Source organism: Hemibagrus wyckioides, linkage group LG13, assembly GCF_019097595.1.
Source record: "Hemibagrus wyckioides isolate EC202008001 linkage group LG13, SWU_Hwy_1.0, whole genome shotgun sequence".
Lineage (NCBI taxonomy): Eukaryota > Metazoa > Chordata > Actinopteri > Siluriformes > Bagridae > Hemibagrus > Hemibagrus wyckioides.
Window position 1 is genome coordinate 6,825,441 of NC_080722.1, and position 27,111 is coordinate 6,852,551.

The following is a 27,111-nucleotide window of genomic DNA, read 5'->3' on the forward strand; positions in this document are numbered from 1 at the left end:
CAGCTGTGCTTCACATATAGCTCCAAGACCAACATCACCAATACCAGCATGATTGGACTGATTATTTTCTAACAGTGTGAGTATTTAAATTACAGTCTTTGGCATGCTATTAAATGTTTAGACACCGAAAACAAATTTTTATAAAATGATGTGTCTGCCAGGATGTTTAGGTTTTAACGCACAGATCAACACACTCATAATCAGCATCGATTCAGCACCATGGCCAGCTCCATTTATCATCTGTTTGGGAATGTGTCCTGAACAACTTTAGTTGAAACAAGCTCCATTCAACAGAGTGCAGATACATAGAGAAGAGAAAAAATCAGATACATGTTAAGACATTCTTCATTCTTTCTTTCAATACACTTACTCAAGCAGGAATAAAAATATATAATGTATATTTGCACTCTTTATTATGTTATGTGGTGTTAGGAGTGGACAGCCAGAATGTTTTTTGACCAAGTGTAATGTGTGTCCTTGCAATGCTTACTTATATCTGTCACAGATTAACAATGTCTGACCATTTATCATGTGTATCGAGTCCAGTCCCTGTCTTATCTCTGCTATGCTTATCTATTGTGTCCCCGCTTAGGCCCTGTTTTGTTTTTGACTTGTTGTGAAGTCTTATCATGCATTTTGAATTGTTAAATCTGAGCCTTATTGCTCAAATTCAATTTATTTGTTGGTTTGCCTCCATAGATACTAACAAGATATGAAGCTTGCAGCCTGTACAATATTTGTAAGCAAACTATTCAAATAACTGAAAGCGTGGTTTAGCTCAGACTTGGCATTGGTCAAATTTCCATAGAAAATCTGTCTCAAATGAATTCTAAATCAAAACATCTACCGTGTCATGCCCCTGCGTATGTGTTCACTCTCAGTCATCACCACATCACCCCAAATAACAAAAACAACAACAATGGAAACACAGAATTTGTATTGTTTTGGCTTTCGATAGTGGCTTTTCTCCTACATGTCTATCTCTGGCTCCTAAATCCACACAAACATGTTGATCTTCCTCCTCCCACAGTCATCAGTAAATCTCACTGCAACAGCACAGCGCAGGCACTAAATCCTCACTATAAATCTGTGATAAGAGAAAGGAGTTTTTTTTTTTTTTTTCATCTCTCTCCGGCACAGCCATCTCAGAGACACTCCAGCTTCATCTCATCCCACGTTTATCTGCACCCAGGCAGATATTCATCAGCATTCATGTCTTTCACTCTGCGAGTCTGTGAGTCACTGAGAAACCTCTGGAGAGACAGATCAGCAGCTTCACTCATTCGTCACAGAACAGTCTGGCCAAAAAAATGAAAAATATCAAATATGTCTTGGCCTATCAACCAATTTCAAGTTTCAGTTTTTTTCCTTATAAAGAACCTATCCGAGAATGAACCGGAATAGCTTTCTTGAACAAAAAAAGAAAATTATTTCATGGATTTATATTAAATTTCATTTGATAATTTGTGCTTGACACTGTGGTTTTAATATGACATATTTTCCTGCATAATATGACAGATTGGGAATTGTGTATAGGCAAAATTTACGGGCTGTATAGCTGAAAATGTTGCACCGTTGGCAAATGAGGTCCATTTACGCTGGCGTGTGTGGATGAAGACAGCGCAGTGATGTAATACTACAGCTAAGACTTTAACGCCACCCTGTGTGTATCCGCTTGAATGGTGGGTCATTTTTTACTGCATACCTGATGAGGCCTCGAGTCTCTCTAGACGACTTATTAGCCAATCCAGCGAGCTGGAAAACTGAGCACAGTTCTTCCTGTTACCCCTGATCAGAGCAGCTAGAGAAAGAGAAAGGGAAGAAGAGAGACTTTAACTGACGACTCAGGTTCTTTACTCTTTAATAATTAATGAGCACTAATTGTTAGAAGGACCCTGAAGATGCTACTCCAGACTAGACAGCAGTCTTTGTCTGTGTTACTTCTGAAATTTCACAGTCCATTGCCTATCCAAACTTCCACTCTACTTCATGCACGGGAAATGAAAAACTGTCAAGCTCTGTTCAGCTCTGATTGGGCACTAGCTGTTGAGGAAAGGCTTTTATGAAGGGTCAGTTTGTATCTGCAGTGGAGCTGCATTGTTACTCGATGTGACAGTCATTTTTTAAAACCTTTTACCACAACAATCATTCTGCAGTCGCTCCCTATCTTCAGCTATGTAGAATTAAAAAAATCCACTAATTCACTGTATTTTTCATCATTTTTTTTTAGTTTTTTATCATTAATCATACGCTATATAAATTTTGCATCAATTTGACATCTTATAGTTTTAGTTACAGTCAGACGAGTCGAATGTGTCAGATGAAAGAGACAAAGGACCCTTACCCAGGAGCTCGTAGAGAGAGTTGAGGATGGATTTCCAGGCCTCTCCTGCCTCCCGTCCTGCCACGTCTGCGAAATGAGCTGCACTGCTATACACATGCAAGCGGTCGATACACTCCAGGACCAGGTTTATCATTCCCTATAGGACACACACACACACACACCCCGCATTATAGACTGCTTATTAATACTATAGCTTTAATTAGCTTCAGCGAATCTAAACTCAAAATGGCTGTAAAATGTTTCAATAAGCATGTGTGTGTACAGTATAAGTGAGTCTTAATATTACCACAGTGGTTGTGTGAAGCGCAACCACAGAAAAAGAGAGACCGGGATAGACAGACAGAGAGAGAGAGAGAGAGAGAGAGAGAGAGAGAGACCATACAAGTGGAAAATGGCCTTTTGTATACGGGGGCTTTTAACACTGATGACTGCTTGAAGCACATAAGAGTGGAGAACTAAATGGAGGGGAACGACAGAAAGATGACTCGATCAGACAGACTGACACACACACACACACACACACACAGCCACGCAAGTACAGGTGTCCGTAAATGACCCATTATAATGACTCTGAGAGCTCCACAGCAGCATAATTACACCAAACTGCCTGATCCTTTATTTTTATGATTATAACACAAGCACAAATATGAAGGTCCAAGGCTTTCGGTTGGATAACTAGAGTACTAGCATTTTTTAAGTAGATATTTTAGTAGACTTCACGATTATCATGATTTTCACTAGAAATAAACTTCCTGAGCAGCACATTATATACGATCTCTGCAACAGAAAAGCAGACAAAATAAGTGGATTTGGGGGAAAAAATTATGTGATGTGAATAAATTTAGAGAATAAAAATATTATAAACTCAAAAAGACTGCGCATAACACACCAAACAGAGAAATACTAGGAGCAACAGTTGTATAATTCTATAGAGGTTTTCGAAATTGAATTACTTAAACGGTTTAGTATGTAAATGCTTTTGAATATTAATGATCGCCTATATTTTAAATAGACAAACAGAATGAACATTATGCAGGTGTATCGTACAAAAACAAAGAAGATGAAAAATGTCTGCCACTTCTAGAATATAAAACAAATTAATCTTCAGCTGCAGAACATCAGTGACTCTAATAAATGCATGGAAACTAAATGGAAATAGAGTGATATTTGACCAGAAAAAGTTATCCTGTATGCTCTAACAAAGTTACAGACCTCCTCCTGAAAGAGGTTCTGTCGGTTCTTCAGTGCTCGGAGTCGATTCTGCTTGTCCTCGTGTTCTAAGTGCTCGTCGGGGGGCTGGAAGTAGCCGATCAGATCCTGCAGACTCAGGCTGACCGATTCGATTGGCAGATCAAGCATGGAGGTTTTTCCCTTCTTACTAAGGGTGTCCAAACCCCTGGAGGAACAGAGAGAGAGAGAGAGAGAGAGAGAGAGAGAGAGAGAGAAACTAGACGTGAATAAAACCTCCATTGATGCATGAGGCAGAGTTTTATCAACATAGATAGGGCAGGATTCCCCAGTTCAAGAACTATTTTAATACCACAAGGATGGAAAAATGTCCTCAGGCTGGTAGGTGTAATGTAATGTAGCTACTGTTTTGGCTGGGATGTAGAAAAAAAAAAAAAAACTGGCCTAGACATAGAGTGAATTAGAACCCCTAGAGACATGATAACTCTGACTGGCTTCAGTTAAATGTAAATTAGGCAGGATAAGCCAACATTTGTAGGCAGAGTTCAACAACCTTTTACTCTCTGAACCTGTTGCCAGACATTGACATGCGAGCTAGCGTTACCCAAAATGATCAACATCACTTTTAAGCGATGGGGTATGCTGTTTATTAAGGGCAGTGTGTCTGGCTTCATTATGTAGATGATAAAACTACCTCATTGTTTTATGCACAGCATGGCTATTGACTAGATCAGGAACTTTAGAATCAAATAGAACAGTGGTGCTTTTGCCGCCTGATCTTAGCATGACCTGTGAAGGCCATTCAACTGCATCTTACTCAAGTTATAACACTTATAAACACACAAAACATGGCACAGGGTGATGCACTATGCCCTCACTGTCCTGAATATCTTTGTAATGAAGTCTCATGAGGTTTTAAGCTGTCTGGCACCTCTACTGTTAGTTAGACAGCATAGTTGTATAGTTAGCTGAACACAACTTAGCAAGCATTTTATATATATATACATATGAATATGAAGGTGGTTTATCCAAAGCATTGTCTTATCTGGTGTGAATAATGAAAAGGTTTTTATGTAAAAACAGGCATTCAAACAACTTCAGATTGCATTTACACACCTATCCAGGAGCAACATTTAAAGTCCGTGTCCAACTCCATCCCTTTTGCCACAAAGTTTTCTTATTGCAATCATGGACAATTACATATATTTATGACAAATCAACAATCCAATACAGTTTTATCAAAGCTCAGCATTTTTTTCTGTTTAAAGAATAATTGTGAGTGAAGGGGCATTGGGAAGTGTCTTTTAAACCACTGACAGACAATGCCTCATAATACACTGGTTTTAATTGTGTTATACATATTTACTAGGTTATTTATATGGATAAGAAATAAAAGAAGAAAAAAAAAACAAGAGTTGAGATTTTATAGACAGACAGACAGACACACAGACAGACAGATAGATACTTTATTCATCCCAAGGGGAAATTTACATGGTTTAGCAAAATACCCTGGATTTACATAAATACAGAAACTCTGAATGTAATTTTCAGAAATTGAGGCATTTAGGCAATTGTGGTCATTAGCAACAGAAACAGTGGGTCAGTGTGTAGAAGTGTGTGTTACCTAATAAAGCGGTTGAACAGGAAGACTGTGCTGCGGATGACTCTGGCAGTGCGGGACTCCTCGTGTTGGGAGCGTGAGAGGGTCAGACCATCATCCATGTGACCCTCATGGTGCATAATAGCCTGATCACACAACAAACAGTCACGTGAGTTCTACACACAGTCACACAGACTATCATAGCCCAGGTTCTGTGTTTACATAAACAGTTACCTATAGATACCTATGCATAAACACTATTTCTCATACACACACAGTCTCTCGGGCCAAGCCATCTGCTTTGTGCAGCTGTGTGTGTACTCATCCCATGTGCCACAGAAGTAATGATTGTGAGTATTTTACATCTTCCTAACAAGAGTCTTATTCTTAATCAGCTTAGGATCCTCGTGTATGAAAGAAATCATTAAACTAAACTAATAATGTCAGTAAAGCCACATCCATCCGTGTTATACTGAGCAACAACACACTTTTGTTCACTTTGCTCACCCACGGACACGGTCGCATGCCTGAAACACTTCAGAAGGAAATCTCAGTGTTTAACCTACTAAATCTCACCAGTCACTGAAATGTTTTTGAGTTTATAAAGACCTAAAGGACCCACACTTACGTTTTATACAAAAATATAAGCTATCAAGTTAATGATATGTTATCTTGGTTTATTTAAGCAGGAAGTATATTTACTGTAAGCACTCATCTGAGCAAGACGCATGAGAGCTCTTTAAAAGAAAGCAAGTAAAACATATTATATTACAAATATAACTACCAGATTTGGTATCGATAATAATTTAATGGCTCTAATGAAGTATATTTTAAAAAGACTGCACTGCCACATTTATATCCGTACAAGAGATGTAAACATGTCAACACAGTGGCGGATTAGATGCTGATCATTTTAAGCATGCATATTGCACTGATTTATCTAAAATGCTGTAAGTGTACTGTTAGTGTTTTGGAGTTTGTTGTAAACAGGTGAATATATTCAATGCAGACTCTTTCAAGAAATAGGCTGAGCTAAAAATCTGATATTCATGTGTTACTTTTTTTTGATGTTATAGGTGGCATACATACTTTGCAACCTATTCATTTAGTCTAGATTTGCTTCATCAGAATTCTTGAATTGCTTCATTACAAACAATGTTATTTTACATTGGAAGAACACGTTTAGGGTTACTAAATATATATTTGCTATTTATTTGGTAGTTTTTGATAACTGATGGCATTACGTTAGTGGGCTTCAATAAATATGTACGTTCTGTTATGCTTTGGAGGCATTTCTTTATTTTGCCGACATGGATGAGGTCCACTTATTTACTTAGAGAGAAGACTCACTGATAAAAATGAATACCACAGATCTTTTGACGGATCTCCTTTATCATATAATGAAACATTTGCATCTTGATGGGTGTGGCCTCTTCCAGAATGACCCTGCCCCATCCACAGGACAAAAGCAATCACTAAATCATCTGAACACCTGGGGAATTCTGGAGCAGCATGCTCCACCTCTATCATCAATTGTTTATTGCACTTGTTGAGTTCCAGTTGGCTTTGAGTTTAGCGTTTGTGTACACTAATGAGACTCAGGTTCAGTGTCAAAGTAATACTTTATTTAAGGTCAGCTTTGGAGCCACTCACCTTTCTCTGGACTCCACCCATACGTGCACACTTGGCGTCCACCGATTGGTATGTGAGCCACAGACCTGTGTCCACATGCTGGATGTAGCAAACAGAGTCACCGTATTTAATGTCGGGTACACCCATGCCGTCCACCTCTTTCCTCAGGCCGAAATCGAGCTTCTCCTGTGGTTATAATGCAGAGAGAGACAACCGGGAGTCAAAGAGAAGGACACAAATATATACAATTCTGTTTAGTGCTCATTATTTGGGTTCAACCTTTGAATAGATCACAGACAATAGCTAGTTTTATCACGTTACCAGTCTATACTTACCCTATACCCTGCTATTTTTTCTTTTGTTAAAAGAAATAGTTTCCGTAGCACACAATCACAGTTTAGTTAGCTATACTGAGCTAAAGTGACCATGTTACATAACTGAGGTTCACAGCAATCTCTCTGAGTGTGTCGCTCAGAGCCATGGCATGAAGCTGAGCCTTGCCGAGATACATCCTAACACATACCCCAGTGAGAGGTGAAACTGAGGAGGACTCTCACACCTTCTGAGCCTGACACCTCTTGCTCTCACACACATGCTGCGTTTCACTCAGTAACCTTCATTCAACCTCGATTTCTCACGCCATCTTTTCTCTCCCTCAATCCTATTAGCTCTAGCTGTTTTTCACGACTCTCTCTCCCTTCCACTGGAGAAGTTCCTTCATTTCCTGGATTCGTCAGCTATGTCTTCTTGTCATTCATTATGGCCCACCATGTGTTCTGACATGCTTTCCTCTTGACTTTTAGTTTTTTCTCCTCAAAAGTCACAAATTTAGCCTCAAGGCAGTAATCCAAGAACATACTATGTGTACACACAAGTCCTTCTTCTGAGCCAGTGCCATTTTCAGCCCTGACAATGATTCAGGCTTATTATGATAAAGATACGCTCACTCACTGCCTCCTAGTCTGATAAGTCTCACCTTTGAGGAGCGGAAACAGAAGGCAGTGGATTTGACGTCAGCCTTCTCCTTATCCATCAGCAGCAGGCCTTTATCATCCAGCAGGCTGAGATACTTTCCTGTGGTCACGTGACATAAGCGGAACGACTGACCCCACCTAATGTGACTGCCACTCCAGCTGGAGAGAAAACGATCAACAGTGTCAACATCTGCCATCACCTTCATTCATCAACACCAGCAGCTCCTTTCACCTGTGCTCCTCCGCTACAGCTGATATACAGTACAAGGCAATATTTTCCAAGTTTATTTTTCTGCTAGCATATAACATGCTTTCATCACCATCTTATCTGGGCCAACTTTATAGTTGCACTGCACACCCAATTACTGAGAAGCTAAACAATGACAGTATATAAGCATAGGCACTACTGATAGATCTGGGTATAAAGGAGGTCTGCTCTGTAGAGTAAAAGTGTAAGCTTACCTGTATTCATAGCTCTCGCTCCAGAATTTGGCTTCAACCTCAAAATGTTATTTTGATAAACTGCTAGTGCAGGGATAAGAGGATGCAAGGAGTGCAAACTCTTCTGAAAAGCCCGAAAGCTCCCTCGTGCCAAGCTGAAGGAATTTCTGCCTCTGCTATTTGTAAGTAAATGGCCCCGCCGAGTGTAATCGGACCCTTCACGGGTGTGTGAATATGACTGTTTACGCTTTTCAGGGTGCAAATAAGTCCACTGGGAAGCACTGGCTCCCTGGAGGGCCAAGAATGACAGAACTGCGAGCAACACTATTAGATTAGATTCAGAGGACGGACACTGCTCATGCTTCAAACCCTGAAAAAAAAAATCCTTAAAAACTGTTTAGGATTTGCAGTGCTCTAGGGGAAACCATGAACAGGATGACTGGTGCAAATGCTACTGCAGGACTGTAATGACATTTAAAACCGGACCAAGGAAGAAATGTTGGTAACATTTAAAGGACATCTGAATGGTAATATAAAAAAAATCTTGGAAGGGATTATACATAAAGTAGTGTAGGTGTAAATGCATGCAAAATACATTTAAAACAGATTTGAATCTCATGGTTCCAATCATATTAGGAGATCTGATTTGATATTTTCAAAACATTGGACCTCAATTCATCATACACACATGCTCATGCCTTCTTCCTAAGTTCACTGATGACACCACCCAAATTTTAAAAGCAATCATCATTTGTACAGAAAGAACGGGAAGCTAATAAACATACATTAAGAGCTGATTCACATACTGACATGACACTTCAGCGATTAGAAAGAATATTATTATGATCCAATCTAATCTTAAAACCTTATTAGGATCCACCGTAGATACAAAATGTGACAGCAACAGGGCAACTGAAAAGGAAAGCGAAGTGTTGCACTCACGCCACTCTGAGAGTTTCCAGCCTCCAGAGAGAACGAGCATGGGTGGATACGGCTCCACCCTCATAGTGCACCGTCCTGAAAGAGACAAAAGAGAGAATGAGCGAATAATTATGGATTCAAGTTAGCATCCAGTTTCCATATGACTTAAATGCACAGTCTTAAATCCATGTGTATCATCTTGGGTAAAAGAGACTATGACTATAAAGCAAATGTCTTAGGAAAGGGGTTGTGAACGCTTTGTAGACAAAGACACACACACACATGCACAGTATTTTAAATGGAACTGTCTACAGCCCTCGCCGGTTACATAAACCCGGAGTGAAACATTTGCACATCTAGAGACGAGCTGAGAGAAAGGAAGAGAGTATGAGGCTCTGACTAGAAGAAATGTTCCTTTAATTCATCTGCATTTCCAGCATGACAATATTTCAAGGCCTGTGGGCATAAAAGCCACACAGGTAAATCTCCAAGGCCTAATTTAATGGTGAACTGAACAGAGAAACCTGAAAGAAAATTGCCTTTAGAAAAAGATGTTCTTTCAGCCAGTGTAGAAATTATCTTTGTGTGCTGGCTTTCACTGCTGCAGAGGTCCAACTGAAATGGCGATCAGAATTCTGATGAAGTCCCTTGTGATTTCTATTGTGAGTTTTCTCATTCTAATTCAACTCAAGATTGTCTTACAAGATATTATTGTCAGTAATAAATAAATCTGGCTGACCAGACCTTCAGAAACTGGGGCAAGATTCTGGGTTATTCAGTACCTAATGTTTCCAGTGGGTCATGACCTCATGGGTGTTTGCTTGATTTACAAATGGGGTTGCAGAGAAAACATTAAAACATCCTCTATTGTTTTATTCAGTATTAAGAAATATTGAAGCTGGGTTTTGTGTGAAATGTTACTAAGAGTTACATTTAGACAAGCCACATTTTACGTTTACGTGCTGTTTTAATCTGTTCACTACCCTGACGCTGCGATGGTGTCAGAATTCAACATTCGATACGGAAATACAAATTCTACAAATACTAACTGGCTTTCCTATTACAGTTGTTAAAAACCTTCTCATGTTGCCTTCAAACCTACTGAAAGGTCTGTTTTGTGTAGCAGCCGTCTGGATTTCCTAGATTAGTGAATACTTTTGACAGCATGGTGAGAGTTTTGGATTTGAGAAGCAGACAAAAATCATAAGAGCGGTAGAAAGCTTTTAAAGAGAAACAGAGCTCATCAGTGTGTTTATTATGAAATCAATAAAGATTTTACATTTTAAACTGAAACTCGGACGGACAGGGACGTTTTGGCTCTGACGTGCCATCTGACGAATTCCAGATGAACACAAGACAACCGAGTGATGATGTGAACAAAGTGAGAAACTAAATTAGAAATGCTCTCTTTCTAGCAGTGCAGAAGAACCCTAATGTGAGTTCATCCTGAACTGGATGGATCTCAAACTATTGATTACTGCTACTCTGGTCTGGATGTGAATCACGAAATCATCAGGGCGTGGATGAAATTTCATTTCCAGCTTTCTGCCCTGTCTTGACTAACATGTCTAGAGATTTTTTAACATCCATTATATAAAACTGCTCATTAAAAAAAATAATCATATAAAGTTTTCACATCAGCTTTTAATCACTTTCGGAATCTCTGGGTGTAATATGGGAATACACTCAGCACTCACGTTATTCACACCTAGGGGCAATTAATCATAGACAATCAACCTATTGACATGTTTTTGGGAAGCGGGAGGAAACCAGAGAACCCAGAAGAAACTCGAGGAGACCATGCAGACCTTCACACAAACACCCTGCACCATCGTTCCACTCTAGCTACTAATCTACATACAGAAATGCTACAAAAGAAAAATAACTCTGTGCTCAGAGAATTCACACTACCTGTGGGTTCAAAGAAAAAAAGCAAGAAAAACCAATGCATTATTTAGTTAACATTATTAGAGCTTTCAGATGCATGAGCAGAAATGATTAAAAAAATGCTTAGAAGGAATCATTACCAACTCACAAAGTGTTAGAATGATTCATGAATGTAGGCTTCAATAAATATACTACTAGATATATTCTCCACATAAAAAATCCCATGAAAGAGTCCTGTAGAGAGAACAGTAATTAAAGTGGCTTTGCAATGGTCTAAAAGTAGCTGCTGCGGTAAGTGAAGAGAGCTATCGGGGTCAGTATTGTGTTTAGACACAGAGGAGTGGCCCACTGAGAATGTGTGGGGTTTTAATTATGAGAGAATTGAGGAGAGATCTGCATAGGGAATAGCGATCAGTGTGGCACCCTTTCTGCCCACCGCAGGCTGGAGCTGTCTGAGATGAGATCATGTATTTCTGCACGGCTGCTGCGTGACGGCCGTATGCGCTCTACTTAGTTGTTTCATTTCTTTTATTTTTAGAGTAAAAACTTTCACAAGGTAGTTTAGACCTGAATTGTGCCATGACCTGAATTGTCTCACAAACGCACACCTTAAACGCTCTCTCTCCCACTTGTACTCTTTCTCTCTGTTGAGTAATTGTCTCAGAGTTGCCCACTATGCACCATACTCCTACACTATACGCTATGTACTTGACTATCCTGTCCCTGCATTTTTGTTTTCAAACTGAGTGGGAAGGAAATGTGGGTCAGTGACATGGCAAAATATCCTGCGCAGGAACAGTGGCCCATTTTACTCATCTCCAAAATGCCTCATCTAAATTTTTTTGTGCTTGGGTCAGCCGTTTTTTAAAATATTTGCAATGCTTCTCATCCCTTATTCATTTAGACGTTAGCACAAGCTAAAAGTTTTTAAAACAGGTGCAAGAGACAGGATTCATGGGACATTTCTGTCTGAAAATTAATGCAGAGGAAGATCACATGATTAAAACTTTGGAAACAGCCTGTAAAGGTAAAAATGTGAGGAGATGCATTAATAATGCCAATTGTGAATGGCTATGTTTCTCGACTGTCCAGCCAGTTCACATGCTACTGCAAGGTGTTAGCAGTGCCTGTTTTATACATTACATGGGCAATAAACAATATGTGCATTTATAATATAAACTGCATGTGTTGCAAGGCTTAAATTATACAAGCGTTCCTCTAGCAAAGCTTTAGATGGTGTCTTAATGGTGTTTTTTATTGAACTTTACATACTGTGCTAGGCCCTAGATGAAGAAAAATATTAGCAGTAATGCAATACATTGTTGAGAAACGATATGAAAATATTAGGAGAATAGCAGCAGTGTATTACATCATATCTTATCGATACAAGCTTTGGATGTTTTGCAGATTGCATAATAAAGTGGGATTTTTTTTTATCATAAAATACTGACTATGTTACATGCAGTGCACAAAACATTTAAACTTAATCAATCCCACGCTCCCTTTCCTGAACAAGTCGAACCAGTTGCCAAGAGAGTCGATGGGGATGCTTCCCACTTCACTCAGTAGTGAAAACACTTCCCCTGAACATACTGCCTTTTACAATCTAATAGACTCACATACTGTCATACCAGCGTATTGGCTGGATAAAAACAGCACTAGCTACGTTCAGCAGGTTGCAGGAGATATAAAGTTCCCTTAGTTCTTTAGAGTCTGGTCTACTTTGGCTTCCCGGTGCGCTACGACACTGACGGCCAGAGAGTCATAGACCAAAACATTATAGTATGCCAAACACACCAAAGCCCAATGCTTCAAACACACAGCTTTAATATCACACCAGTGAAAAAACCATCTCATTATGTGTAAATTATTTTACTTATATGCTGTAGCACATCACACCATCCAACTGCTTTTAAACCACATATATTTTTGCTCATATCATGCACCCCATTACATTTTTTTAACTACATTCTATCGATTTGTTTGTATAGATCCATGGCTATATTTTAGAACAGTTGACGGTCACCAGCCCCTCTTCCTGAGGAACTAGCTACTCTTCCACCCTTAACTGAGGTTTTCTGCAGTGACCCAGAAATCTCACTCAGGCAAAGCTCCACAAAGGAACCCAGTGCACTGACCTGCGCTGCTCCTCACCATGCTCTCCTGATGGAACAGTCAGACACTCATCCATGTGACCATGCAACAACCGCAAGACGTCTCCACCAATCAGGAAACCTACAATGGAGAGAAGAGAGGAGAAGAACAGAGAAGAGAAGAAAAAAGAGAAGGGGAACAGTGATTGGAAGTGTGTGTGTGTGAGCAGATTTAGCTTGGGTGAATCTGGTAATATGGTATCTTGCTTGAACTCATTCCCCTTTTCTCTCTCACCCTGAGCGACCTCGCTCCCCGAGCAGATTGGTGCTACGCTCCACAGAGTTTGCTGGAAGGCAGCATCCACATGCAAACTGCCACTGCCATACGACAAGTGCTAGAGAGAGAGAGAGAGATGAAAAGGAAGGATATGGATGTTGGGGAATATCAGCAGACACTAACACACACACACACAAAGTCGTTTTTCAGTGACTCACCAGGTACCGCTCGGAGGACACACTGACCAGGATGAGGTCATCACCTACACGCACCTTTTCCCCTTCTGATCTTTGCTTAGAGGCAGGATGTATAGTCCACCAGCATGCTTCACCTACACACACACACACATCCTGTATCTAGCTTTACTCTGAAAGTGTGGAGCTGATTAATTAGTAGCTTTAGATGAGCAGTACCTGTCGTGTCTTCTTGAAGTCCTACATCAAAGGCAAGTTTATCTGTCGATGAGCGCGATGTGGACAAACAGCAGAGGTACTGGACAAAGGCAGGAGTGTAAACTCATAGCAGAACTCCATAAAGTACATAAACAGCCACACAAACCCGAAACTGTTTCACACGTGCTCCAAAACACATCTGGCTCCATAACACTATTCAACATGGCTATATTAAAAAAAAAAAAACTAATATGCAACTGGAATCATCTTTTATTTGACAATTTCATCTTCGAGTCTGCCTGAGTGTAAAGCTTTTGTTGAGAAAGATTCAGCTTCTTTGGCTGCTGCTACTCCTTTTAGCTCTAATAGATATTAGTGTGTCATGCAGTGTCGGAAATCAGAAAAGCAAGTCTTTGTGAGGTCCTGAACACCTCTACAGAGTGTGACATGAGTGTATAAAGCTACCTTACATGAACTACAACTGAATCCAATGCTAAACAAAGTAAGTTCTGACTATATTTAGGGTAAATGGTACGTAATGACCATTTCATTTAAAGTCAAGTCATTACTTTCTTGATAGAGAGCTTAGAACTACTATCAATAACTGGGATTTGATTCCTGTCCGAATCTGCCATGTCAGTAATGCTTAACTGTCTGGAATGATTACACTGTATTTTACCTTCTACAGTATGCCTATATGGCCAAAGGTTTGTGGACACCTAAACATCACTCCCATACATCCCATTCCAGATTTATTCATCCATTATAAGCTCCACTCTTCTGTGAAGGCTTTCCATTAAATGTTGGAGTGAACCTGTAAGGGTTTTTGCTCATTCAGCTGCAAGGGCATTAGTGAGGTCAGGAGCTGATGATGAGGTCTGGGATGCAGTCTGTGTTCCAGTTTATCTCAAAGGTGTTCAGTGGGGCTAAGGTCAGGGCACTTGAATACTTCCACTCCATGTCTTCATGGAGCTGGCTTTGTGCACAGGGATACTGTCATGCTTGAACAGGTTTGGGCTTCTTAGTTTCAGTTAGAGACATTATAATGCTTCAGTACACAAAGACATTATAGGCACTGTGACGGTCAGGGGTCCACAAACTTTCAACCACAAATGTAAATATGCCATCCAAATTCACGAGGTAAGGAATAATTTAGCTCTTTAATTTATCTTCTCCTATCAAACCAAACAGAAGGCAGAGTATTATCAGAGTAATATAGATGACATTTAAAAAGACTTTGTTGGGGTTTAAATGCAGGATATTGAGATCTAGCTAACTACAAGGATGGGGGTATAAAGGACACCATAAGCTTTGTTGAGAAAGAGATCCCATGCAAATTATTATTATTATTATTATTAATTATTATAGATGTCCCCTGTTACGTTTAAATTTACATGGAAATGTAGTCCTAAAGCAGAATTTAAATACTCTTTACCTATTTATTCTATCTATTTTATCAACTATAAATAAGTCTTGCAATCCACTGCAGCATGACTTCCTCTAATAGTGTGCTCAGTGACACACACACACACACGCTTGACTCACCATTCCACTGTAAGAGTGCCTGAGTAAGACAGCATGGCCGTAGAGAAGAGTGCGATGACCTCCGCCCTGCGCTGTCTATAAGAACACACACACATACACACATTTACACAAAGGGGAACATTAACAGGATTTCAAATCAGGTTTATTTAAGAGCTTCACCAGCAGAAAAACGATGTTTAGAGTACATGGGCAGAGGGTTTCATCTGGTTGGAGAAAACAGCTGCAGGTGAGAGTCATAACAGGAAGAAATTTCAAACAATCCTCCAGCGTTTTAGAACCTAATGCTTATCCAATGCACCTGCGGCATATGTGTGATTATTGCAAACAAGCACTTCAGAGACAGCAGATAAACATCCCTTTAAACCTATCTGCAGCTGTTTCCTATCCAGCTGATTAGCCAACTACACACTACAGCTAGCATCGCTATGCTCTCTTTCTCTCTCTCTCTCTCTCTCTCACACACACACACACACACAATAAGGGACTATGGGCTATTGATTAAGACAATACTGAATATGGATTATTTGTGAGAAATCTGTCTTGAGGGTGATAACAAGTGCAGCCCTGAAACACTTAATCAGATTAAAGGAAATTAGTTCTTGATTGTCATTTTATTAGTTATTGACTGTAGCTGGCCTGCTACACTGAACACCCTGTCACCACAGCGTAGCACTGACATGTACTGACATTAATACCACGGCGATGGCACTTGGTCTTAAACAGACACTGGGAAAAGGTTGTCACATTCACCGTGCATAGGAATGAGATTTAGTCTCTGACTCTACACCTACTGTTATATGGTTAGAGACTAAATCTCATCATTCCTATGCACAGTGAGTGTGACAGTTATACCTAATAAAGTGCCCTGAAACACACACACACACACACACACACACACACACACACATAGAGACCATATATACATTCCTTTCTTGTCTTTAACTTCTTATAGGTAGTCTAATAAGAGAGACAAACCTGGTTGTCATTAACAAAACAGCAATCAGACTAAATGGAATATTTCACCAGTGACTTTTTGTATTTATAAAAGAGCAATACTAAATATTTGCTATCCGTCTAGAGTTACATTTAATGTTTCGGAAAGTCTGCAAAACAGCTGTCCTGTTCCTGGCTGACGGATGTAAAAAATCTGACGTGGTCTTCTGCTGTTGTAGCTCATCTCCGTCAAGGATTGACGTGTTGTGCATTTTGACATGCTTTTCTGATCACAGCAGTTGTAAAGAGTGGTTATTTGAGATACTGTAGTTTTCCTGTCAGCTCAAACCAGTCCAGTCATTCTCTTCTGGTTAGATATCCCACACACTGAATGTTGAAACTCTATAGACCGCTGTGCATGAAATTCCCAGGAGATCAACAATTTCTGAAACGTTCAAACCAGCCTCTCTGTTCCATAGTCAAGGTCAGTGAGACTACATTCTCCCACCATTCTCATGTTTTAATTGAACCTGTATGATTTAATGATTAGCACTGCTGTTACATGATTGGCTGATTTATGTATACAACAGTGTGCAGGAACTTAGAGAATGATATGAGTGACATAAAATATGATATTAAACAGAAACTTCTAAAGGCAGTGGTTATTAACAGAAATAGAGATGATAAAAACACACACAGACACACAGACAGAAACAGACGCACTCAGACACAGACAGATACACACAGTCTTACCTTCATCATAAATTTCTGCATGGCATGAGAAAAAAAATAAGTATAAATATTGTTAATAATGAAAAATGCAACTGAATCGTGCCAGATAAGATAACATATGGCTAAAAACAGCATAAATACATAGCTGTTTTTTTTCTCTTTGCCCCAAGAAGGTGTTTGATGACATAAAATTGCCCTTTAAAGGAAATATTTTGCCAAAGAAATCTGTCTGATTGACTATTTGGTGTAAGTGGAAAACTGTATGTATTATATATTGCTTAAATGTCTCTTAAGAACTACATAAAGCAGTGTTCTAAGGCTTTGCAAAAAAAATTTAATTAGCACATTTCCCTAACCTTTGCAAAAATGGTGTTACATTATGAGCTCGGGCTCTTATGAGGCTTAACTGTGCAATGCTTCTACCTCTCTACTACCTTACAAAGAGATGGGTGTTATTGTCTTTACAAAAAAAAACTGCTTATTAAAAGGGAGAAATCAGGAGATCGTGAAAAAAGTGCAGAAGCATACAGTAGCAGGAGATATTGTAGACGCTGAAAATGAGTAGGAATAGCTGGGCATGTCTTGGAGCCTGTACGTGAGCTTTATTACATGGATTTCACAGTAGGTCCTCAATTAAGATAACCAACACTGGCAGTGAAGATTTTAAGCATAAAACAAATATATTAAGATTCTCTAAAAGCATGTCTAGTGGTGTCATACAGCTTGATCTGTTAAATGTATGAACATATACAAATGCCTCATATCTCCAAGCTTGTCCAATCAGAGCCTTTTCCAGACACAGACTCAATAACATGCCCAACTTTCCATATTATACTGCTGCCTTTACATGCTTATTGGAGTCTTTTTCTTCAATTCAGAAAATAATCAAAAAAGTACTAAAAGTAAGCAGTAATACCAATCAAACCCTGAAACTGTCATTTCCTCCAGTCTAGTGCAAAGTCAGAATTGCTTTCTGAAGCGTCCACTAATAATTAAAATCCGATGTGATGTTCATAAGATCTTAACGACATGCCTTCTGTGGTCTGTGACCCTCAAACAGACCCTGATCAGGGTAGACAAGCAGACATGCAGCCATCTGCCAAGCGAGTCAATAAGAGTCAAGAAGTGACACAGTAATGAACCAACACAAAAGAGCAAGGGCAGAAGGCGATGCGATTTAAAGGGCACTAAGCAATGTAATGCAACATAAAAGCATTGGCTAGAGTAGAATGGGAGACATTTAACGGGATGCAGAAATGGCGCTAATGCTTTTTCCTGCCGCTCTGATCCACTTTATATAGTGACACGCGTTTTCAAAAATCCCAAGGCTCACTATGAACTCCTTAAAAATGAGAAGTGTGTACACTCCATGCTCTTTCCATTCAAGCCTCAATAAGACAGAGGTGAATGTGATTTCTTTTGGTAGGAGGCATTCCTGTTTCGTTTCAACACATTAATCATGATTGTGTGCCTCGTACACCTCCCATTACTGAGCCACCTGCAGATTCCCTTCACATACTGCTTCCGTGCAACAAAACCGCCAACACTGCCCACACCTCTCTCTGATGAAATGTGGTGAAATATGTGGTTTTCGATATGTTCTAAAGCTAGCTCTGTCAGTTGTATAGATAGTGTACTAACCTGGCTTTGTTGCCATTGGAGTCATACAGCAGTCAGGAAACTACAGAGCAGTGTATAGAGCATTGCTTTAAGTATATCTCTAATAGTTTGCATGTGTAGCTAGCTAACATTAGCTTAGCAAGACACCATTTTATCCAAACCTACAAAGACAGAGCAGTAACGAGGATACTCAAATCTAAACACAGAGTATGTTAAACTGGTATATATTTGGAAGAAGCAGGTCAGTAATACGAGGTATAGGAGTTACAGACTGATGTTTGGTTGAAGGACGAGAACTAAGACAGTGCACACGGATCCTGGAACATGTCCTATTCAAAAATGATAATAATGAGTATCATTTTGGCTCATTTACATTTCAGACATGTAGAGGAATGATTTTGTATGATGAATGATTTGTGAATAAACACAAAAACGGGATGATTTTATGAAATTTTATTTTCAGACAATATTCTGGGTCAATTCTGTCATGTTTCTAGCTACTGCTAGAGTCAATTTTATTTCTATCCATGGTCAAGCACAATGTAAATTCACAGGATGAAAGCCATTTGCTTCACACACTTTGTTTCGCATTATGCATATATGCAAGGCCAGCTAGCCAGTAAGATGTTTCTGGTCAGCTTAGTGCGCAATATATTCAATATCTCTTCCACGGTCCATGGGCAACACATCCTCAGGCTGACACTGTGAACCTAGGTGCCTGAGAAGATATTGCTGCTTTCTGTGTGTGTGTGTGTGTGTGTGTGTGAGTGCCTATGTGTAGCTCATCTTTGATGCAGAATATTGCCTGAAAGATGACTGGCAGGTGAACAGGGTTGTCAGAGCTGGCTGATGCTTTGCGTGCATAAAAATGCAGACATACCCATTTTTCCACATCTACTTGCTGTGGAAATGAGGAGAGGCAAAACAAAGAAGAGGCAAAAAAGACGTAAGAGGACTTAATCCCACATTGCTCAGAACAATTCTATTAGAGAAACAGAGAATGGGCTCTGTCAGCAAGAAGGGCATGCTGTAGGGCTCAGAGATGCAGGGCTGAGGTTTGCATCCAAGCTCTGGCCAATCTCTAGAGGGGGTTTTGGGGTTATCAGCGAGGTGCTGCGCTCAAGGGAAAGTACCTTTAGTTAGGTAAACATACTTGAAGAAGAGAATGATGAAGTGCACCAACTTAAGGACATTTGCTGTATTATTTAGTGAAGAAAAATCTTTCACTATGAAGTTTAATTAATCAATTTCTTAAAATTCTAGAAATACATCTTCATAAGCATTAAACTGATGTTAATATTATTATTATTTTTAACTTTTTTTTATTGTGTAGCTTATGTTTTATTTATGAATTATTCTCCATTATTATATGAATATTTAATAATTATTTTTCAACACTGATTTTTTTTTCAGTCTACAGATGTATATTCAGGACTGAGTTATTTAGTCTGATTAGTAGCTAAAATAAATAAATAATTAAAAATGCTGACCCCAACCCTGCTGGAATCAGACACCCCATCCGATGCCAGAGCAAACGCTTGGCAACAACGCAAAAAATAAAAATAAATCAATACAAAGATGAGAAACAGCTTTGCCCACCACTGTAATGATCAACATTTTGATGAAGTCATGATATATATTCATCAAAGCAACACAGAATTCACTAGGTTATTAAAACAAGAGATAACACGACCACTACCAAAGCATGAAAGATGGTTAGTATTGCAAAAGATTTGGAGACATATTAGTTGCTTTCAGGTTAAAATGTGCTGCAGTGAGAATGAAGCATATGAAGAGTGAAAAACCAAAAGCAGTTAAATCTTTAATGACGGCTCAGTGTGTCTTGTGTACATAAAGCTGTGTCACCACAAACTCTTCACATCTAACAATAATCTATATAATAATATATTCATAGGGCTCTGTAATGGTTGAAAGTGATGGATTGTCAGAGAGCATGTTGGCAAAATAACAAAATGTACACAATTCTGTGTGCACCCTAACTGTTATCAGTCAGCTACAATAATTGGTGTGAAATGCTGGCTTCTATAGTTTTGTACTGGAGATACATCTGAATCCAGGTTTTCAGTAGTCACAGTGAGATGTTGATGAGGTTTAGGAAAGAGTGTGTCTCCATGCAAACTTCACTGTGTACTTCAGTCCCAGGAATGTTCATTCTTGTTATTTAAACAGCTTATATATATATAATATATATATATATATATATATATATAATACTTTATATATATAAAGTATTATTACTAGCTTAACCAGCTTAACAATAGATATAGTTAACTTCAAATAAGTTGTTTAGATTTTTCTTTCTATCTTTTAGATAGAAGTCAGTGATTGGGTGAAAATAAAAAGCTGTTTTTGGCTTCGAAAACCGGTGCTCAAATTTCTTTCAAGGTCTTGTCATGGGCATCTGTGACCTGACGTAAGAGCAAGAGGGCAGAAAGTGCTTTCATCCGAGTCTGCTGGCTGACTAATTTATGAAGAAAATCTGGGGAACAAAATTAATAAATCTAACTGTAGTTCCAATGAGACTAGGTGAACTTCACTGCATTTTGTGTGAAACAGCTTCTTTAGTGCAACTAAAAATGAAAAAACTTCTCTCATCGAGCTAATATCCTCATACGACTTTTCATACCGCTGGTATAATGTTGACTCATTCCTTCCTTCCCACTCTCAGTCACTCATGCTTATGCATGGATCTCAGCATATCTGCCACCCTGCTCGACATGTATGGCAGCTCATGTCCAGAAACTAAATTCCATTAAGACTGAAATACTGTACACCGATCAGGCATAACATTCTGAGCACTGACAGGTGAAGTGAATAAGTGAATAAGACTGATTATCCCCTCATCATGGCACCTGTTAGTGGGTGGGATATATTAGGCAGTAAGTGAACATTTTGTCCTCAAGTTGATGTGTTAGAAGCAGGAAAAATGGACAAGTGTAAGGATTTGAGCGAGTTTGACTGCCCAAATTGTGATGGCTAGACCACTGGATCAGAGCATCTCCAAAACTGCAGCTCTTGTGGGGTGTTCCCGGTCTGCACTGGTCAGTATCTATCAAAAGTGGTCCAAGGAAGGAACAGTGGTGAACCGGAGACAGGGTCATGGATGATGATCATTCATACACATGAGGAGTGAAGGCTGGCCCGTGTGATCCGATCCAACAGACAAGCTACTGTTGCTGAAGAAGTTAATGCTGGTTCTGATAGAAAGGTGTCAGTGCATAATGGGTCAAGGCTGCTTTGGTAGCAAAAGGAGGGCCAACACAATATTAGGCAGGTGGTCATAATGTTATGCCTGATTAGTGAATATACACCAAGGTGCATCGCCATTATAAGTTCACATTGGAGAACTCCTGCCAGTGTACACAGCCAACCTTCTCTCCTTCTGGGCAATTCTATCTACCGAGGCCACTCAGGTGCTTGCTCAGTAAGACTGGGCTACTGCAGCTCATTCTTAGCAGGAACATGTCACTGATCCAGAATGCAGCTGCTCAACTTCTTGTTCCCTCCACATGTTTCCAGTAGCTGCCCACATCAGATCTAAATTCTTGGCCACAAAATCAAACAGAGATCTAGAAATCCTACGGACCTTAGGGCCTCTAACAAGCCTTGACTTGACCTGCCATCCCCTAAGGTATGAACAAGACATGTCGCATCTCTCTGGCACACAGTGGTGAAATAAAAGCCCTGGCTGTCTGAACAGCAGAGACACAGTCTATCTTCAGGCAATGAGTAAGCTCCAAGCTTTTTCACAAAGAATGTAAAAAGCCTTGTGCACTCTTCATAGTTGATCACACAAACATGGTTTTAGCTTAAGTGTATTCCAAGTCTCAAACCTATGTAACTAACACATCTGTGATGAAGGCTATAAAGCAACATTAAGTGTTTCTGCTAAATGCTGCACATGTACAAATAAACGTTAAACGTATTTCTCTGCCGCTTGGAGCTATCCTCTCCTCCTAGCCTCTCTTTCACTCATTATTGATCCCTCATGTGTCAGCTCCAGCAACGCTCCAGTGGTGACTAATAAATGAAAATGTTTGCTGATTTCAGGTGGGTAATTGCTCACAGTGACTGGCAGTGAGATCTCATTACCCAGTTATCGTTTCATAAATGACTCCGCTTCACCTTTTAAGCTGAGAGACAGCTCTGAACACACACACACACACACACCGTCTCACATGAAGTGCCTCTTCTGAGGAAGGTAATTGCTGAATTAATTAGAATTTTTTATTAACGCCATTATTGTTTCACCTGAGTGGAGAGACAGGTGTCTTTATGAAATATGAACTGTCTCTGATTTTTTCCCAGTACTTTTTTCCACTTTAATAAACTGAAAACTTTTATTTTCACACACTGCAAGTAGAGTGATGAAAACAGAAATGTTTGATTTTCAATCATTTGAAATCCTGAAATGGAAGAAACTCTTGGGCAACTAGCACTCCATTTGATTAGTCAAAAGCAGTCTTGCTCATGTTATAACACTATTAGCAAGCCTTTACATTTCTGCCTCTATCTCTACCTAGCATAGTGAAGCTAGCCAGCTTAAAAACAGCTACACTATATTGCCAAAAGTTTTGGGACACCCCTCCAAATCATTGAATTCAGGTGTTGTTTTTCAGGGGTTGGACTTGGCCCCTTAGTCCCAGTGAAAGGAATGGTGAAGACATAACATTAATGTTATGTCTTCACCATTAGCTGACATTAAGCAGCTATTAACAAGCATGCAAACATTAGAAGTATTTTAGAGTGATTAAACCTACATTCAGTAGCAAGCAGTAGAACATTAGATACTCACTTGTAATGAAGGATGCTTGGTTTTAAGCATTAAAAAAAGCATAATATTTATTTAAAGCACTGAAATGTTTTTTCATCTATCAGTCTGGGGAGCAGAATGAGTATGTATGTATGCTATTGTGATTGAAAAAAGAAACAGGTCTTGAACCTCCCACTGATATGTTTATTATGATTATTAGTAGTGGTCGACAACACTGTAAGCAAAAACATTACCATAGCATTACCATTACATTATCCACAGAACTGGTGAGGAAAGCAGTGTTAGCGAGGAACCGTTTTGATTGGCTAGCATTAAATAAATCACAAAAAAATTACAACCTCGCATCAACGTGTTAAGTACCTGTTAGGAGGACATCAAGTGTTTCCAATTTGCATATTAATGGATATCCTTGGTGCATTCTTTATGAGAGCATAGACGTTGTAACGTTCTTAAACCACCGCTCACGGTTTCTTGGCCATTACAGTGCATTCGGAACAATTTATTATTCTATATAGATTACTTTAATAGTTTAAAAGTCTTTTTCACCATTTAAAAGTCTAATCCACCTTTGTTGAATTACTGACAGCCTTTAATTTGGCTAAATCACAAGGAAGGAGTGCATGAGTTACTTTCTACTGCATGTAGAGAGCGAGAGAGAGTAAGAGTGAGGTTGTGTGTGTTAAGAATGTGTTTGTGTGTGTGAGTGTGTGTGTGTGGGTGGGTGTTTTGGCGCAGTCCTTACAATTCTCTTGGACTCAGTAAAATTACGCTCACTGTGGTGTCTCTGTTTCCTCTAATTCACATCATTCATCCAGCTCAAGTGTGCACACACACACACACACACACACACACACACACACACAATGCAGTATGTAGGTTTCCACCTGATGTCATCCTCTCTCTTCATCTTTCCTCTCCGTTCTTTACCTCTGTGTATGAAAGGCTTGTGCACGTGTAGCAATTCCCAAATCAAGCAACACAATTCAAAATCGTAAAAGAAGAGAAGATGGGGAGATGAGGGGGTGGGGGGGGGGTAAGAGGAGTGGAAGAGATAGGAAAGAGGAGAGGAGGAGGGGGAAGAAGAGGAGTGGAGGGGGTTGGGAGAAGAGAAGAGATGGGGGAGAGGAGAGAAAGTGTTTGGAAATGTCTTTTGGTTGAAAATTGCTGTCTCACAAGGATGCTTGGCCATCCCTCTCTCTCTCGCTCTCTCTCTCTCTCTCTCTCTCTGTTATTTTCCATGTTCTGTTATTTCCTCATTAGGACTGGCCAATGACAAAAGTAGAGCTCAAATTCTCTCCCACTCATTTTCCATGATTTGTTTTCTACTTTATGAGCACTGATCAGTGACAAGAGCAGAAAGTACCTGCCTCACAATTCCTCTCTCTCTCTCTCTCTCTCTCTCTCTCTCCCCATTTTTGTTATGGTAGGTTGGATTCAAATGTCAAATCAACAACTGTCCAAGTTAAAAGAGGAAAAATAAAAAAAAGGGAGGCATGGATACTGACGCAGCACGCCCAAGTCTAAACCCACAGTGTGTGTCTGTGACAGTGTGACTGGACTACTGATGCACAAGAAGCAGAGCAGGGTGTGAGCATCAGAGCATTGTGTAGACTCCCAGACTAACTCAAAAGCAGGAAATAATTCAACTGTGATCCACCACGCTAGTGCCACTTAAAGAACGCTAAGATCTGAAACAACATCTGTTAAAAAAACAACAACAAATGTGCATTCTAGCTGTTACCTGTTGATGTCACAGTGAGCAACCAATCAGCGGCTTTAAAACCCCACCCACAGGTGCACAGTGTAGCCCCTCCTCTCTCCCTCACTTTCTACTCTTTCATCCTTTTTGCTGTCCATTTGCTTTTTCCACGTTACTTAATTCTTCACTTTCTAACCTTTCCCTCTCTTGGTCTTTCCATTCTGCACTGTATTTTGTTTGTATATATATATAGCCATGTGACACCAGATATCTTCTTCATATATCTTTCTGCACTGGTGTGTCCACTGTGGTACGATACGGTAATCATAGGTTGAATGCTCAGGGATTGCACTTAAGCTGTTTATCATCATAGTTTAGTCCAGTTTGTCCTTTTAAGACAAAAAGCTGCATATTCCAAGTGACTGATAGCAAGGCATTTATTAGAAAATATGTTTAAAAGAGCATTACATTTAACTGTTTTTTTCTACAAAATGTCACAGTGATATTTTTAGTTGAATATGTGTTCATTAAACATTCTATGTTCTAAGTGAATGTGGATTAAAACAGAACAAAATAAGACCTTTTTCTAAACAGCACAACCTGGGTGATTAATGTGTCTTTGATGAAGGGATATAGACTAGAAGAGAATGTATTAGAGGGGAGATTATGTTACCCAGCTGAGGCAGGGGCGGTTAGCATGCTAGGTGTCACTTACCCCCTCGGCCTTCTCCTCTGTGTTGGCCAGCATCTCCTGAAGAGCACGCACGGATAAGGACTGCTCCAGCACAAATGTGCATATCGACAGGTCTGGAGGAACATTCTGGAAACAGAGAGATATTGCAGGTCAGTTTAGTCATATCAATTCATCAAACAGCTGAAATAATGTGGAGATGGTGGAAGAGGGATTGTTTCAAACACTCGTTCATTCAGTCCTTGTGTCATCTTAATTTTGACATGAGACATGAGACGATACTGACACTAATAAACAATTACATTTTATTCCATTCAATTTTATATATAAATATATATATATATATATATATATATATATATATATATATATATATACACACACACACACACCGATCAGACATAAAATAACATTAGAACAGAGAGGTGAAGTGAATATCACTGATGATCTCCTCATCATGGCACCTGTTAGTGGGTGGGATATATTAGGCAGCAAGTGAGCATTTTGTCCTCAAAGTTGATGTGTTAGAAGCAGGAAAAATGGACAAGTGTAAGGATTTGAGCGAGTTTGACAAAGGCCAAATTGTGATGGCTAGACCACTGCATCAGAGCATCTCCAAAACTGCAGCTCTTGTGGGGTGTTCCTGAGCTGCAGTGGTCAGTATCTATCAAAAGTGGTCCAAGGAAGGAACAGTGGTGAACCGGCGACAGGGTCATGGGCGGCCAAGGCTCATTGATGGGTGGCATGTGTGGTCCGATTCAACAGACGAGCTACTGTTGGTCAAATTGCTGAAGAAGTTGTATGAATGTTGTCAGAATACACAGTGCATGACAGGTCAGGGCTGTTCTGGCAGCAAAAGGAGGACCGACACAATATTATGCAGGTGGTCATAATGTTATGCCTGATTGGCATATTGTTTTCAATATAATAAAAGTTAACAAACTACTGTCATCACGCTCCTCCAGCTGTCTGACATCCATCTTAAATGCAAAAGAGGTCACAGTAATTTAATTGTACAGATCAGGAAAACATTTATGATTTTTCTACAAATCCAAAACAGATCCCTCCCCCAGCACAACACACTGCTTTAAATGTGTGTGAGACTTACATCAAGCACGGCACACAAGCCTTGATTTTATCCAGCATTTCAGATGTGCCAGCTGCAGTAGAAACTGGAGCATGAGTATATACAAAGGTATGGTTTGCCTCACTTGAATAATGTGTGTATTATATTACTTCAGCATTATTTTTTCCAAGTGACCAAATGAAACAAAGCTGTAGGATTTGTTTGACACGTGTGCCATAAAGCTTCCTTCTGATTATATATTAAGTAAACATGCTTCAGTG

At 39.5% G+C, this 27,111-nt stretch overlaps 1 protein-coding gene across 22 annotated transcripts in view; it reads right to left on the reverse strand.

Moving 5' to 3' along the window:
- The window catches only part of ryr2a (ryanodine receptor 2a (cardiac)), a 170,352-nt gene that overhangs the window by 82,853 nt on the left and 60,388 nt on the right, over window positions 1-27,111 (reverse strand). For 13 of the 22 annotated variants that reach the window (XM_058406218.1, XM_058406197.1, XM_058406202.1 and 10 more), the window contains exons 3-17: window positions 25,789-25,893; window positions 19,460-19,480; window positions 16,981-16,995; window positions 15,295-15,369; window positions 13,771-13,849; window positions 13,576-13,688; window positions 13,376-13,475; window positions 13,126-13,222; window positions 9,122-9,196; window positions 7,741-7,897; window positions 6,786-6,950; window positions 5,157-5,278; window positions 3,557-3,740; window positions 2,345-2,480; window positions 1,706-1,801 (exon numbers count right to left, since the gene is read on the reverse strand). In XM_058406218.1, coding sequence (XP_058262201.1) covers window positions 1,706-1,801; window positions 2,345-2,480; window positions 3,557-3,740; window positions 5,157-5,278; window positions 6,786-6,950; window positions 7,741-7,897; window positions 9,122-9,196; window positions 13,126-13,222; window positions 13,376-13,475; window positions 13,576-13,688; window positions 13,771-13,849; window positions 15,295-15,369; window positions 16,981-16,995; window positions 19,460-19,480; window positions 25,789-25,893 — 1,540 coding nt within the window. The remainder of the gene's footprint in view (window positions 1-1,705; window positions 1,802-2,344; window positions 2,481-3,556; window positions 3,741-5,156; window positions 5,279-6,785; window positions 6,951-7,740; window positions 7,898-9,121; window positions 9,197-13,125; window positions 13,223-13,375; window positions 13,476-13,575; window positions 13,689-13,770; window positions 13,850-15,294; window positions 15,370-16,980; window positions 16,996-19,459; window positions 19,481-25,788; window positions 25,894-27,111) is intronic. The other 9 variants (XM_058406215.1, XM_058406216.1, XM_058406204.1 and 6 more) reach the window with 2 other exon arrangements.